The sequence below is a fragment of the Tursiops truncatus genome, chromosome 1 (genome assembly GCF_011762595.2).
Source record: "Tursiops truncatus isolate mTurTru1 chromosome 1, mTurTru1.mat.Y, whole genome shotgun sequence".
Taxonomy (NCBI): domain Eukaryota; kingdom Metazoa; phylum Chordata; class Mammalia; order Artiodactyla; family Delphinidae; genus Tursiops; species Tursiops truncatus.
Genome location: NC_047034.1, coordinates 1,417,552 through 1,433,422, shown reverse-complemented (window position 1 = coordinate 1,433,422; position 15,871 = coordinate 1,417,552). Strand labels below are relative to the sequence as shown.

The following is a 15,871-nucleotide window of genomic DNA, read 5'->3' as shown; positions in this document are numbered from 1 at the left end:
GCTCACAGGCCAGGACTGGACTGTTAGCTTAAAAGACGGTAAAGCAAAGAAGACTATGGACAGAACCTTATGTAACCTGCAAAGCCTAAACTATTTCCTAGCTGGCCCTTTCCAGAAAACATTTGCCGACACCTGTGGGGAACAGAATGGGATACACAGAAAACGCGTTTGGAGTTGGGGGGGTGGGTGCTCGCTCACGGGGCCTCGAATGACAGGGTGAGGCAGGCTGTCCTGTGGGCAGTGGGTGGTCATGAAGGTCTGAGAGGGCAGGGTCTGGAACAGTGAGTGCAGGCCACAGGAAGCCACCACAGGGCACACCGCCAGGGGGCGCCATTCACGGGGATGGTGATGGGCTGGGACAGGTCCGTGAGGGGCCCTGAGGGGGGTCAGGCCAGGAGTCAGGGCAAAACCCCGTGTCCCACTCTGGTCTTCACCCTAACCCTCCCCGGGCCAGCTTTTCCCTCTGCAAAATCAGGGGTTAGAGAACTTGTTTTCCATTTAATATTTGGTCCTGAACCCTTTGTTCAAAGCAAGTCCAATCAATAGAGCGGCTGGCCCTGGTGGAAGGGGCGTTAGCCCAGGACCCCCATGCCCCTCCGTGAGGTCCTGCGCCCGTGGAGCACAGTATGAAGCCCCCTGACCTGTGTGACCCTGGGACCCCTTTTAGTCCGAGAGTCTGGGGCTCAGACGGAGGAGGAGGTCCTCGAGCCGTAGAGGGGGATGCTCCACAGCCAGGCCTGACCACCCTCTGGCCCGGGCTGGACAGCATTCCAGTGCAGGAGGTGGGCACTGTGCCAACGACACGGGGAGGGAGGGGCACGGCTGGGGTGGGAGCCGGTGTGCGGGCGGGGGTTGGGAGCCCGAGCTGGGTTATGAAGTGAAGGATCAGGGAGGGGGTGGAGCCAGGGGAGAGCTGAGCACAGGGCCAGGGGTTTGGATCTGGTCCAGAGCCTGGTGTGGGTAGGGGCAGGCTGACCCTGAAGGACACGTGCAAAGTGGCCACCGTCACCTCCTCCAGAGCCGCCTCCGCCTCCGCCTCGACGCCACCCTTTCCCCGCCTGCTGGGAAGCCTGGGTGGGGCTCAGCCACCCCGCCTGAATCTCCCATCCGAAAGCCTTAACCACGCCCCATCTGCCGCCGCCTCGGGGGTGGGGGGAGGGCGAGGCCCGGTGGAGGGAGTGTGACCCAGAGCTTCAGCTGTCACCCTGGGGCACAGAGGGGAGTAGAAACAGTCCACACATTCCCGAGATGCTTGGCTGCAATTAGATTTTATCGCCAGCTGTTTATTCTAGGGCCGCACTCCTCTGAAGACACCGAGGAGGTCCAGAAAGGAAGGGCAGCTGGGGAAGAGCCCTCCCCACCCCCAGCCCCCGCAGCACGGTCCCCGGGGGCACAGATCTCACTGAGGAGGGACGTGCTCGTCCTCGGTCGGGGGCGGGGCTGGGGGTGGGGCCTCCGGCCATGTCCACACCCCCTAGACAGCCGCTACCTGTCCGGCCAGGCCAGGCGTCCTGCCGAGCTCCGGGCCCGCCCCCGGCCCGCCCGCTGACAATCACCAGGCCAAGGGGTCCCAGCCTTGCGCTGACACCCACCAGACGGGACCCCTCGACAGGTCCCCTGGAAGACAAGCAGAGACAAGATAAGAACTCAGGATGGAGTGGGCAGCTCAGAGGGTGGGAGAGCCGCGCTCCCGGCCCCCAACAGCAAGAGGGAGATAACGGGACCCACAGTGGGAGGTGGGGGTCCCTGGGCTGCCCTCCCCCAGGCCCCATGGGTGGGACAGGCCAGCCAGGCCGTGAGACCGAGACTGAGGCTGTGTGTGGGCCTGTGTGTGTAAGCGTGAGTGTGTACGTGACTGTGTGTGAGCAGGGATGTAAGCGTGTGTACGTGACTGCGTGTGAGCAGGGATGTGAGTGTGTACGTGACTGCGTGTGAGCAGGGATGTGAGTGTGTACGTGACTGCGTGTGAGCAGGGATGTAAGCGTGTGTACGTGACTGCGTGTGAGCAGGGATGTAAGCGTGTGTACGTGACTGCGTGTGAGCAGGGATGTGAGTGTGTACGTGACTGCGTGTGAGCAGGGATGTGAGTGTGTACGTGACTCCGTGTGAGCAGGGATGTAAGCGTGAGTGTGTACGTGACTGCGTGTGAGCAGGGATGTAAGCGTGAGTGTGTACGTGACTGCGTGTGAGCAGGGAAGGGACCACAAATTGCTACTCAGGCTTGTGTTCCTCCGCCTGCTCGCCCGCACCCCCATCTTGGACCTCAGTTCAAGGGCATCCCGGTCCTCCCTGACTGACTGCTGACAAGGCTTGTGCTCCCAAGGCTGCAGTTGTGGACCCCCCAGCGCCCTGAGCTCTGAACAGGAAAGCCCGCCCACAGCTGCTGGGGACAGTCTCCCGGCCCCGCCCCCCGTTAGAGAGCCCACCCCGCCCGACACCCTCCCCCTCCACCGCCCCACCCCCACCTCGGGTCCTCACTGATGTGCTCACAGGCTCTCGAGCTCCCATCTCAGTGCGGTCCCCACTGCCTTCCCCCAAGAGCCCCCCTTCTGCGCCAGAGCCAGGAGGCTGGCTGGCGCTCTGCCCGCACCTGCTCTGTCCACTGTGCAGACAGCAAAGGGCGCCAAGTGAGTTGTCAAAGACAAAGAACAAAGAGGCAGGACGGCTTCCTTGGTCGGTGGCGCGGGCGTATGTGCAGCCTTCCAGCCCCCGAGTCCTGCCCCTGCTCCCTCCTTCTCCTCTGACCCGGGCGTCGCCCCCTGCACTGCTCACCAAGCTCCCCCTCAACTTCCAAATGCAGCCCCTCTGCCCCCTCTGGTCCCCAACGCGCCCCTCTCCCTCCTGGGACGGCTGGGCTGCGGTGTGAAAACGATCCTCGAGGCTCTGCCGGGGCTCCCTGGGCAGCCTGCAAAATCCTGTTCACGGCTCCGAACGGGCAAGGGCCTCACCTCCAGCCACAGTCTTGCAGGGCAGAGGCCGCCCTACGGGACTGAATGCTGTGGGACTGTCTTAGGACCGTCCACCAACAAACCCAGTGGCACAGGCAAGACCATCTTCTTCGCCATCCGAGCCCTCACTTGCTCCTGAGTCCGGAGCCCCAGCTCCACTGCCCGGGCGGTGGACACTCACCTTCCTGGGTCTCCGGGGGTGAGATGGTCTCGCCTTGCGGTTGACTGCAGACTGTAGGGGGCAAGTGGAGGGGAAGCTATGAAAACTACGGCCCACAGCAACTGGCGGGTAAAAATAGAACAGACGCAGCCCCTCCCGCCTCCCCGCTCCCCCCCCCCCCCGCCCACCACACACACACCTCACGAAGGGGACATGGCAGCATGCACAGCAGCCGGCGGGCTTGAAGACACACGTGTGCCCGGCTCAGGAGGGCACGGCGCCTCTGCACACAGCGGCCACCACCTAGGAGATGGCAGCCCCGGAAAGGGGGACTGGATAGCAGACTGGATGGGGCTCCCAGCAGGGATGGCGCCAGGGCACCGGGAGGCCCGGGGGAAGGGGGGCCGGCTCGCTGGCCCTGCATCTCTCGCAAGGGAATGCGGGAACCAGGCCCCACAGCCCAGGCTCCAAGAGGGCAAAAGGCTTGACATTCGGGCATCTTCTGAGGCTCTGGTACACGTGCGCCAGGGAGACGCCTGGACCTGGGGGTGACGTAAACAGTGCTGAGGGGGTCCAGTGAGGGTCCTGGGGCTGAGCTGACCTTCAAGCTTGTGGCGTCTGAGGGTCCGCAGATGCTCTGCACCCTCTCCTGGTGGATTTCCCCGGTTCCAAACGGCGCCCCGCACCCCATGCCTGGAACTTGGTGAAACTAACTCCCTCTGTCCCCTGACCCACCCTCTGTCACCGGCCACATGCCAACAGCATCCGGGGGGCTGGTGTGCAGGGGCCGCACCTGTTCACTGGCTATTTTTAGGATGAGGGATGAACACCTAATACCCACCCTATGGTCAGAGGAAGACAATGCCTGCTATGTTAATCCAGCCGCTATTATTGTTGGTCATCTCATGGGCCGGGAGCCCAGGCTGGGACAGGACAGGCAGGACGCTGACCCCTCTCGGAGGCCAGGAAAGGCCTTGTCAGCAGCAAGAGGCTGGGGAGCTCTAGCCAAGTGTCAGTCTGGTGGGAACAGAGCTCGTGGACAGGGCTGTCCTCAGGGGACATACCCAAGTGCCAGGGAGGGGTAGAGGCGCCTGCCTCTGGGCCAGCAGAAGTTGCTGTGATTTGGCGTTGGTCAGGTCACCTTTGGGAAGCCTCCATGCAAGAAGGCTGCCAGGGAGGGGGAACGGGGTCTGGGAGGTTCTATGGGGGGCGGGGGGTGCTGGGGGGCGGTACAGGATCCCAGGCGGAGGGGCTGGGATGGAAACCGGAGGAGCAGCTGGGGATCGGAGAAGGAATCAGGGGCTGGGGATGAGTCTGTGGGAGTTAATTGCATTGGTTTATTAGGTTTATAACGTTTGCAATAACTTTCCTACAAAACCTTAATATGTGCAAAACCAAAATGAATCGTCTGCGTGGAGTATCCCGCTTTTTGAAAAGGAAAAACAAAGAGAACAGATTGACAAATAGAAGAGTGAAATAGGGGCAAAAGGACCTAAAAAGTAGGCGAGCAGATGATCTCAGAAAGACATGGTGACTGGGACCCCCCCAGCGGACACTCCCCTCCGCAGGGACCACCAGGAACCGCGGCCTCGGCGGGACTCGATTCATCCTCAGGCTGCATGGGGACCCCTGTCCCAGGCCCCCGTGTCCTGACTCCGCCCACGCCTCCCTCACCCCACCTGCCTCCACCCTCAGACCCACACGGGCCTGCAGCCCCGCTCAGCCACGGAGGGAAGGAAGCCCGTGCCCTCACGCCCACCCACCTCTCCTGGGCCTCTCCTGCTCTCTGCCCAGAGTTGGCCTTCAAACATGGGGCTGTTAGGCCCTGTTGCCCTGGCACCTGCTCCTCTGTGTGGGGTGGGCGCAGAGGCCCCGGAGCCCACCCACAGGCCCGCGATCTCCGGCTGCAGGCTGCCCACACCCAGCTGTGAGGCCCCCCGCTGGAAGTAGCAGCCCCAAGACCCCGCTGTCTGTCCCAGTGCCTCTGCAGCCTGTCCCCTGCGCTTGCTTAAAATTGTCCTCAAAAGGTCCCCCCACCTCAGAGCTCATCTGCCCAGGGGCCAGGTCAATCCCTCCCATCCTGCCTGCGGACAGGAGCCGTCCCCGGGGCTAGGAGGCCGAGTCTGGTACAGACGCGCCTCCCCAGACACAGAGCCAGAATCAGGGTCCGTGGCCTGGAGAGGCGCAGGCAGCATTCCCCGTGGCCGGCTGGACAATGCGCCACCCGCCCCCCAAAAAACCATAATGTCATGTCCTAATGAAAATGGGACTGTGTCACCTTCTAGGCAAGAGGGACTTGGCAAATCTGCTTAAATAAGGAGCTTGAGTCGGGGAGATTCTCCTGGATCGTCCACGGGGGCCCCACTTAGCCACACGGGTCCTTAGGAGACGAAGCATGAGTGTCAGGGTCAGCGGTAGGGGACGACAGAAGAGGCCGAGGCCAGAGAAGGGAGGATGCTGGTGTGAGCGGGAAGGGGCCGCAGCCCAGGCGGGCAGGAAACAGATTCTCACTCGGAGCCTCCAGAGGGAGCAGCCCGGCGACGCCTTATCTTTCACCCAGTGAGAATGACTTCGGGCTGCTGGCCTCCAGAAATGTGAGACACTAAATTTGTGCGGCTTTGGAAATAGGAAATGAATACCCTCTGGGATGCTGGGCAGGGCCCGTGGTCACGGTTCAGGCGGGCTCGGGGAGCTCGGACAGCAGAGCCTACCCAGGCCCAGTGACTTCCCACGTTCCCAGCCAGAATCCAGCTCCCCCGCAGGGCCTGGCCTCCCCTGGCCAGCTCTGGTACCTCCGAGAGGATCGTAGGATGGAAGACCGTCTAGCCCGGTCACTGTGCCCAAGACGGACAGCAGCCCAGAGAAAAGAGGCTGCATGGCGGGGGCCAGGCCTTCCAACCCCCAGCCCCAGGCTCCTGTCACACTGCCCCCAAGCCGGTCACTTCCGGACCTGAACTCTAGCCCAATTCTGACCCAAGCACCGCCTCCTCTAACCCTGACACTGTGACCTGACCGACTCCACGGCCCACAGACCCCTCCCTGTGGATGGAGCACCCCACCCGCCCCCCCACCCCCCACCCTGCGCCCAGTACCCAGCGTTTCGGCCCCTCTCAGGCCTGCCCGGTTGTTCCGTAAGGTGAGAAATCCACGCGTCTACACCGCAGCCCCAGTCCTGACCCCTAGAACCTTGTTCCTCTGTTGGTCCCCCGAGGCGGCCCCTTGCCCTCTAGAAATCCATTTTGTGCTGTTTTGTGTGAGATGCTGAAACAGAGCTTATCCTGTGCCTACTCCAGCCTCATCAACCCCTGCTTGGGCCCGGGGTAGGCGGCGGGCCTCAGCTCCCCCCCCCAACATTCACCCCACCCGCAGCTGCAGGCCGTCCGCACCGCACCTTAAAACCCAGCTGCACGGGGTCCTCCGAACCCCTGCTTCCTCATCCATAAACTGGGTTCACCATGTACGGTGACCGGGCCGGGCCTGGCATCCTCGGGGTGAGGTTGGCAGCCTCCCCTGGGCCTCTTTTTAAAGTCCAGGGGGAGTCGGCGGCAGCCACGACCAGAAGCCGGGCCTGTGTGACCGGGGTCCTCTCAGATCTGTGACTTGGCGGCCCAACTGTCAGACCAAAGGGCTGAGGACCAGGGGGAGGGGCCACTCGGGAGGGCGGGGGGAGGGAGGTGACCCACAGGGGGTGCAGCCTCGGTCCGCGGGCTTCCAGTGTCGCTCTTGTCCCCCAGGGTGGGAGGCCACAAGGTGAGGAAGGAAGTGTCTGACCAGGGGAGCAAAGCTTGGTGGGGCCGTGGGTGGGGGCCATGGCCCCCCCCTCAATGGCCGACACCCGTCAGCTTGGCTGTGGTCTGCAAGGCGGAGGAGCCCAGCTTAGCAGGGGCCGAGGCCCGGCCCACCTGCCTCCCTGCTGCCAGGGGCCCCTCAGGGACAGCCCGCAAGCCCCTCCTGGCTCCTCCACCCACCCCCACCCCTGTCTTGAGCCCACCCGCCGGCCCAGGGCCAGCTCAGAGGAGGTGAGGCAGAAGGAACGGAGAACCGAAAAGGAGTCGCCCCTCAGTTTTCTGCCGCAGACCAGGCTCCCCCCAAGGCACTGGAGACGCAGTGAGTGGACGCGTCGCGCAGAGGCAGACGGCTCTGCCAGTCACGTGGACGCCCATCAGGGTAGTGTCTGCACCTCGTTTCCTCACCTGGGAAACGGGGGTAGAGCGCCCACCTCGGGGGTCCCTGCAAGGCTTAATGAGGCCGTCTGTACAGAGGGCCTCGCAAACGCTTAACAAACGTCAGCCGGGATGTTCTCGTGGCAGCCCCCCAGGAACGGGGGGGTCATCTTATTGATGACGAGACGGGGCCCAGGAGGGTTGAGCAGCTCCCTTAAGGCCCCAGAGCGAAGCGGAAGCAGAGCTGAGACCAGCGCCCAGGCCTCTGTGCTCCCTCGCCAGCCCCGCCCTGCGATGTCTGGCGATAGACAGGAGTCACCGTCACTGCCTTAACGTGTTGTCCCCAGCCAGCGTGCTAGCCGCAGCGGACCAGCCCTGGGCTCCCAAGCCCCGTATAATTCATTCCCGCACGAAAACCACAAGTGATGTTCCGAATTACCCACTGGTTCTCTTCCCACCAAATCGTAGGAAGTTTGTTTTAGACAGTTTTCAGTGCTGAGACGCCTGAGAAGGGGCCCTTCCCTCCCCTCCCGGGAGGCCTGGGGGGCCGGTGACGGGCCGGGAGATGGGGGGTGAGTCCCTGCTCAGCTGGACGTCAGCATTCCTCACTCTCTCCTCCAGAGCCCGCACCCTCCATGTCACCTCCCCATACCCAACTCCCTCCATCCCGCCCCCTCCCCAGGGATGGGGCTTCTAACCTATATCTGTCCCCTCAGGACACAGCGTGGTGTGCAGCAGCCCACGCCTCCGCTGGCCCCGTGGACTGAGGGCATCAGAACTCCTGCAGGGCTCGGTCAATGCAGATGTGGGGTCCGTGGCCCAGAGCTCCTGATTCATCAGATCCGGGGTGGAGCCTGGAAGTTTGCATTTCTAACAAGGTCTCGGTGATACTACTAGAGCTGCAGGTCTGGGGGCCACACCTGAAGAACCCCTGTAGGTAAACCAGGTCGGCAACCCCAACCTCACCCCCCGGCAGACTCAACCCCGGGGCTGGAGGTCTGGACTTCAGCCTGTGCTGCCCGCCTGCCGCCCGCCACAGAGCCCATGAGCCGGGCACAGACAGCCCAACCGAGAACTGCCCTGACCCATCGCCTGCCTTTGCCCCCGACTCTCCAAAGCCTGAGCTCTGGGGGCGCCCACACTCCCCACCATCATTCGCTCGTTGATTCCTTCATCATACCTGCGGGAGGCCCCCTGCACCCCAGGCACTGACCCAGGCCTGGGGTTCCGTAGCAAGCCTGGGGCCCTGCCCCACTGACGCCGGGCCTAGAGGGTGCTGTTGGGTGCCCTGACACCCCCCTCACCGCTTTCACTCTGGTCCTTCTTCCCAGAAATGATTTTCGTCTTCGTCAGAGGGACGAACTTAGTCCCAGGGCTAAGAGGGGAGGGTGAGTCAGTGGGGACAGAGTTCCAGCCTCCCTGGCACTAAACCTGTGTCTCCTGCCCGGGGGCCCCGAGGTGAGGCCCCTGTGCCCAGCGGCCATTCCACACGTCCCCTCGGCCCCTGCCCCTCCTCTGGTCACCACGGCACAGAAAATGGCATAGCCATGCCCAGGCGCCAGACCAGAAACCTGAGGGCCATCCCCGCCCCCGCCCCACGGTCAGCGGAGCTCCGAGCTCTGCCCTGCTCCCTGCCTGGAGTCCCCCATCTGCCCTCTGCCGTCTCTGCTCAGCCACCCCACTTTGCCAACTTCGTTGCAGCCTCTCCGGGATCCTGCGGCCACCTGAACCACCCTCCTAAAATGAGGACACGGTCCCGTCCCCAGTTCCTCCAGCCGTGGCCTCAGGATGAAACGGAAACCCCGCAGGGGGCTCGCCCGCCCTTTGTGGCCTCCTCTCAGCCTCCCCGCCTCCACACACCCTCTTCTCGCAGCTCCTGGAGCCACAGATGCTTCTCAGAAGGCCCTTCTCTCACCCCACCTGCCTCTAAGTATCAGTGGAGCATTGCCTCTTCCAGGAAGCCTGCCCTGACCACCCTGACTGGACTAGGAGCCCTCCTCCAGGCCCCGGTGCATCCGTCTTTCCCTGCACTTAGCCCGTTGACGTCATCTGTTTCATCATCTGGAGAAACCTGAGTGTCAGCCCCACGTCGTACTCCTGTTTGTATGCTCAGCGCCCGGCACAGTGCCTGACACACAGTAGGTGCTTAATCAGTGCTCGTGGAGCAAAGGAAAGGACCGACGGGAACACGGAGAGGAGCCTTCTGACCGAAGACAGTGCAGGAACTCGCCCCTCAGGGCTCAGGAGGGATCCTGCTTTTTCCTGCGGTCCTGGAATATGGTCGGAGTGCCCATGGCCAGGGGCCCGGGGGAAGGGTCGGCTGGGAAGCTTCTCGTTCAAGCTCTTGGCACTTGGAGTGTCCAGGCCCCAGCTGCCCCCTCCCCCAGGGAGGAGGAGGTGATGAACCGTTTTCCGCTCCAACAATGAGCTCAGACAGACATAGAGACAGCAGCTGGGCAGCTGGGCCTTTGTGGATGTGAAACTGAGCCCTCAGAGGTCACCGTGGGCTATGCCCACCCCCCTCCACCTCGCGTCCAGGCCGGGGCCAGGAGTGCCGCGGGGACACGGGTGCCAACGCAGCAGAGGGCCGTGCACTCTCTCTGTCCACCACTCTCACCCCAGGAGGACTTTGCAGGCACCTTGGGGCGGAGCTGGCTAGAGAGGGGCCTTCTCAAGGTCAGAGGTTCTAAAGGAAGTTCCCTCAAAACCCAGCCAGAGCGAGATGACCTCTCCAGAGCCCCGCACCTCCTTCTGGGGCCGGCTTCGGGGGCCCCGCACTTTCCACACTGGGGCAGAGGGGTGGGAGCGGCCTCGGGAAAGCGGAGGCCCCTTCTGTGTGTCCCTCCCCCCACCAGTGCAGACACCCAGCCAAAGGTCCGCTCACGGCCCCCACCCACGTTTCCTCTCCTTGTCAGAGGGGTTGTGTGTAGGAGGGTCCACAGCCCAGAGTCCTGCCCTCGCCTTGCTCCTGGCCGGTCCAGCAGGGCACACGATGCTGCAGACACAGACCTGCACCCCGATGGAGGCTGAGGAAACCAGCAGGGCAGAGGGGAACCTGATCCTGCCGGCAGACCCATCTCTTCCCCATCGTGGACTTTCGAACAGGTGGAGCAAAGGCAGGCACAGGTAAACCTGCTGATGCCACAGCAGGAATCCAGGTCGCGGCAGCAGACTGTTTGCCCACGACGCGCTCACTGGGGAAAAGCCAGTTTCACGTGAGAGTGCCCTTGATGAGGCAGAAGAAAGTGCTAAGGGAGCTCTGTTGCATCCAGCTGGTACACGGGGAGCTGGTCCTCTGCCTGCCTGCAGGTGTGAGGACGTGGAAGCGCCACTTTCGCGTGTCATTTTCACTTGATTGAAAACTATAGTTAGTCGGACTTCAATGTTGGTAGACTGTCTCTCAAAAGGGAACACAGTGGGCCTGTCACCTCGAGGGAGACAGCTGCCCATTAACAAATTCAAGCTTTCAGGAGCAAATGCAAATCTGGGAAAATCTGTATCTGCCGTTGTGAGCGCGACAGTTTCCCAAACACGTAGACTTCTCTGATAAGATTGGCAGTGATGTCAAAGAATGCGGGTTTTACAAACTCACTGTGTACTGTGTGAACTGTGTTCACATTGGGAAGATCTGCGTGTCTCCCAAATGACCCATGAGTAGTGTTACAGCATCACCCCGGTCAGAGATCCGTTCAAAGTGCAGGATAAACGTGGGTTTTCGTGCAACTTCGTTGAAGAATGAAGACTTCATTGATATGGTTTCAGATTCCACATTGGAACTAACCTTCAAGAAACTCCCGCCTGTTGAGTTTTGATGCAGTAACCCAAGTAGAGTATTCACAATTCTCTGAAAAGGTGATTAAAATATTCTACTTCTCTCTTTTCCAACTACGTATCTGTGGAAGTCTGAATACTTCTTGTGAACTTCAAACAAAACATATTGCAACAGATTGGCTTCAGAAGCAGATATGAGAACCTAGCTGTCTTCTATTGAGGCAGACATTAAAGGGATTTGTAAAAGTGTAAAACAGTGCCACTCTTTTTATTAGATTTTTTTTTAAGATTTATTTATTATTTCTTTATTTTATTTATTTTTGGCTGCGTAGGGTCTTAGTTGCAGCATGCGGGATCTTTCATTGCACCGTGCGGGCTTCTCTTTAGTTGTGGCGTGCGGGCTCCAGAGCGTGTGGGCTCTGTAGTTGGCGGCACGCGGGCTCTAGTTGAGGCGCGAGCTCGGTAGTTGCGGCACGCGGGCTTAGTTGCCCCGTGGCATGTGGGATCTTAGTTCCCTTGTCCCCTGCCTTCGTAAGGTAGATTATTTACTACTGGACCACCAGGGAAGTCCCTTATTAGATATTTTTGCTTTGTAATTTTATTATTAAAATTATTATTTATAGTAACTAATGATAATATATTTTATTTGTATTTATACATTTGTTATTTATAACATTATTAAAAATATTTTATGTTACACAGGCTTATTATGTAAACCTATTTGGGCTTACATAATAAGATGTAAGATGGGCTTATTATTATAATTATTAAATAACAATCAATATTGAAATATTTTTCCATTTCCATTTCTAATATGGTAAATATTGGTAATCATGACCGACAAACAAAAGATTTTTAGAGCCCTCAGTAAAGTAAAGGGGTCTTGAGCTCCAAAAGTGTGAGAACCACTGTTCTGTTTTTAGCAGATTATTATTGTTATTATCCTGATTAATTTATTTTATCTATCAAATAAAGCTTAAAAATAGAAAAATGATCAATAAAAAGTGAAGTATGATTTTTGCTCCTGTCTAGTGGCAGCCAAAAACAGGAATAATTAAGAAATTCTTAACATCCCAGTTATTGTGTGTGGATTGACCATGGCTAACCTGGGGATTTTGTGGCTTTGTGGTTTCACAAAATGTGCCTTAAAGTTAGGGAGACTTTGATAAGGAACAGCATGAAACTGGGATTTTCACTTCAGTCCTTCTGGGCGAGAAAACTGCCTAAATTCTAGTTCTCATCATCGCCACCAGAGGGCGCAACGGGACGCGCGTGTGTGTGTGTGTGTGTGTGTGTGTGTGTGTGTGTGTGTGTGTGTGTGTGTGTGTGTGTGTGTGTGTGTGTGTGTGTGTGTGTGTGACTTACTCGTGACCCAGCGACCACGTACACACGGTCGTTTGTGTTCCTTCTCTACACTTCATCCCTCCCCACCCACCCACCCACCCCGCTGATACACAGTCAGGCGTCCCCAGTCGGGTCCGAATCCATCACCCGCTCAGCCTTCCCTGCTGTCCACACGTGTCCACACAGGTGAGCTGGGCTGAGCCCAGCGCTAAACCCGGAGACCAACAAACACAGCTTATGGTAGACACGTTTGCAGTGCAGTTACTGTGACCCCCATGTAGCTGCTTTGACAGTGGTTTACCTTCCTTAACGTGAGGGTACCTGCGTCTTAGTCCCCCTGAGGATCTAAGTGGTTAAGGGGTTCTTTATTTTGGGGGGACTTAGAACTTCCTTTGGAAAGTTTTGCAATCCGTAACATTCACACACGTCATTCGGAAGTCATCCACGTTCACAGGCACACCAAGGCTGGGGGCTCCAAGACCCCCCGAAACCCAGTCTAGGACACACGGGGGGTGGGGTCCGATCCAGTCGTGTGTACACAGCTGTCCCCAAGGACTCACAATCCTTCCAGAGAGGGGACTCCTGCGCCCGGCTCCTCTCTGGGGTGACCGGGTGATGCTGAGAAAGGGTTGCAGGGGAAGGGCCGGCACTAGAGGGCGCTGCTGAGCGGGGTCTGCAGGGAGTGGGCGTTTTCTGATGCCTAAGACGCAAAGGTATGAAGAAACTTCCTGCCGCTTTTACACTAAGGATATTAAGGTTCCAGAGCAGCATGGAGGCCAGGGAACCACGGTATTTCAGAGCCTGTGACAAAATGATATTCATTGTCACCAACACCTTCCCCCGTGGACAATCGCCTCACAACAATTCAGGGGGTCCCGCCCGGGGTGAAGCGCACACTTGCTACACCTCACCTATTATCCTCTCCCCAACCTCCATAAATGTGAATTCTTCATGATTCAGACTAAAATCTAGATAGACGGGAGCCTTCACCTCCTGCTTTGTTGTCCACGCAAATATATAAAAAGCTCCCCAAACAATTGTAATAACCCTCCGTACCATATGTGCTTCACTGTAGTACTGATGAGGTGTGATGAATTCTCTGAGAGGAGACCAGGGTTTTTAGGAAACATCGGAGTTTTTCAGGCAACCAAGGAGAAAGGGCATTACAGACCCAGGGTGGTCTGAGCAGACACGGTGGCAGGAAAATGCATGGGAGGGGGGGATATAGGCAGCTTGCTCTCACTAGAGTGTAAAGGACTAAGCTGGGACAAGCAGGAGGTGATGTGGGAGTGGCTGTGGGGCGATGACAAGTCCCCAAACCTGGTCTGCGCCCCAGGTGCCAAGGAGCCTGGACTCCGTGCATTCACTAGAGGTCTGTTAAAGCACTGTAGAACTTCCAGGTGACACAGGAAGATGTGAATTTTAGAAAGTTCATGCAGACTGCAGCATAAAAGCTGGATCCGAGGGTGGAAGAATCGGAGACCAAGCGACCAGTTCAGAGGCCATTACAATAATAATGATAATAAACAAATATAGAAAAATTTAACTATAAGTCATATAAAATACAACAGTACAATAATAATAATAAGGGTGGCTGCCGAGGAGGACCTGAATTAAGGCAGCAGCAGTGCCGTGACACAGACGAGACTTCGACGGAGGAAAGCCACACGACCTAAAAGTTATGAGTTACGTTATATTTGGGGACCTTTCTATGAATGGGAAGATGCCAGAGTCTGGGCTCCCTGAAATTATTCCTGAGATAGGCATCTCAGCTCGCTAGGGCCAGTATCCTGTTTTGCTCCATCCTGAGTCCCCTCAGGGCGCAGCATGGGGGCCCGGCTGCAGAGGCTGCTGTTACCGGAATGGCAGACAACATTTCTTTATGAGCAAAACAGATCCAAGAGGCCGTCAGGAGGATGGTCTTCAGCTCTAGCTGTCGAGGCTGTGTGCTGGGAGGTGAGGGGCAGAGGCCGTGGGGGGTGAAGGAAAGAATCTAGGCCAATCGGCTCAGTCGACAGGATGGTGCCTTAAACTGGAAGCAGAAGTACATCACAGAGGAAGAGCTGGTTTGGGAGGAAGCTGACGAGTCCACACTGGACAGACGGCACCCAAGATGCTCAGGGGATGGACCAGCAGCCTGGCTGGTAGCTGTGGGGGGGTGGATATCCCGGTGCAGAGATCCAGGGGGACATGGTACCTGGACAGGCAGACTGGGAATCACCAGTGCATCCAGCGAAGGCCTGGAGAATACGGGCAGGGTGTGGGGATAGGAGAAGAGGGGGAGGGGGGAGACAGGGGGAGGATGACACCCCGAGGGGGCGGACGTGCAAAGGCAGGCAGGGGAAGGAATTCAGAGGAGGAGATAAAGAGATGTGGGTAGAACGAGATCAGCAGGATACCCTAGAAGGCAGGGAAGACAGCGGGTGTCGGCACAGTCAATGACACAGGCGCAGGCATAGCTCAGGATACGGGCATCACACTGAAAACAAGAGGACGGAGCAAAGTTCACAGACGGAGGGCTAATAGCCACCCCTCCCACTTCTGCTCCGGAAACGCTGGCAGCCAGCCTCAGACGCCCTGGCAAGAGGGTGGAGATTCGGATCCAGGAAAAGCAACCATCCCGAGGAAAGCACTGACGTCTGACAGGCCTGCAGTGAGGCCGCGGGACCCCTGGAGTTAGACCGCAGGACCCCAGCCGCACCCGCACACAGAGCTTCCAACGGCCTTTCAGTGCTTCCGATTCCTTTGTATACATGAACATTGAGGGACCGCCAGATATTTGAGGAAAACGGCTGACTTGAAGGGAGCTAAAACATTCAAAACTAATCCGGGGAAAGCACAAAATGCAAGGAACGGAACAAAACTTCAAAACCAGATGGAGGAGATAACCGTGCCCATGAAATGGGAGAGAATGCTTTAGAAAAAAGGAAAGGAACACTCGGAAAGTAAAAAGAACCCTCGGAAGTTAGCAACACGATAGCAACCATAAAGCATTCAGTAGACGGGCTGGATGGGGAAGTGGAAGAAATCTTCCGGAAAGTACAAAAAGAAATTGATCAGGAAGGATAAGAAAATTAAAGGCCCATCCAGGGGGCCCAGTATTTTACTACTTGGAGCTATGGAGGGTCAGACTGCCTAGGAGTCAGTCACCAGAGACGCTGAGCCCGCACCTCTCAGAACTGAAGCGATGAGCCCAGCTCCATGAGGGCCAAACGCCCGAGGACCAGACCAGCTTCCGGAGAGAAAAGGGGTCACACACAGAAGCCTGAAAACTCGGGCAGCTACAGGCCTCTCAGTAGCAGTACCAGAAACCAGGATGCAATAGGAAATGCCTCCAAAATCCTACGGGAGATTTCCAACTAGAATGCCTCAGGTGCCCAGCCAAACCATCAACTGACCTGGAGGGCGAGGAAGGATGTTTGTACATATGCGAAGCTTCAGAGTTCTGTCTGTTTTCTCAAGAAGCTGCTGGAGGCTGGGTTTCA

At 58.2% G+C, this 15,871-nt stretch overlaps 1 protein-coding gene across 2 annotated transcripts in view; it reads right to left on the bottom strand.

Annotated features, from left to right (window-relative positions):
• TNNI1 (troponin I1, slow skeletal type) overlaps positions 1-15,871 on the bottom strand; it is a 24,469-nt gene extending 8,598 nt beyond the window's left edge. The window contains exons 1-3 of one of the 2 annotated variants that reach the window (XM_073799860.1): positions 15,785-15,871; positions 3,308-3,650; positions 3,130-3,180 (exon numbers count right to left, since the gene is read on the bottom strand). In XM_073799860.1, the coding sequence (XP_073655961.1) occupies positions 3,130-3,180; positions 3,308-3,650; positions 15,785-15,813 (423 nt within the window). In that variant the 5' untranslated portion in view covers positions 15,814-15,871. Of the gene's footprint in view, positions 1-3,129; positions 3,181-3,307; positions 3,651-6,499; positions 6,747-15,784 lie in introns of those variants that run through there. The other variant, XM_073799862.1, reaches the window with a different exon arrangement.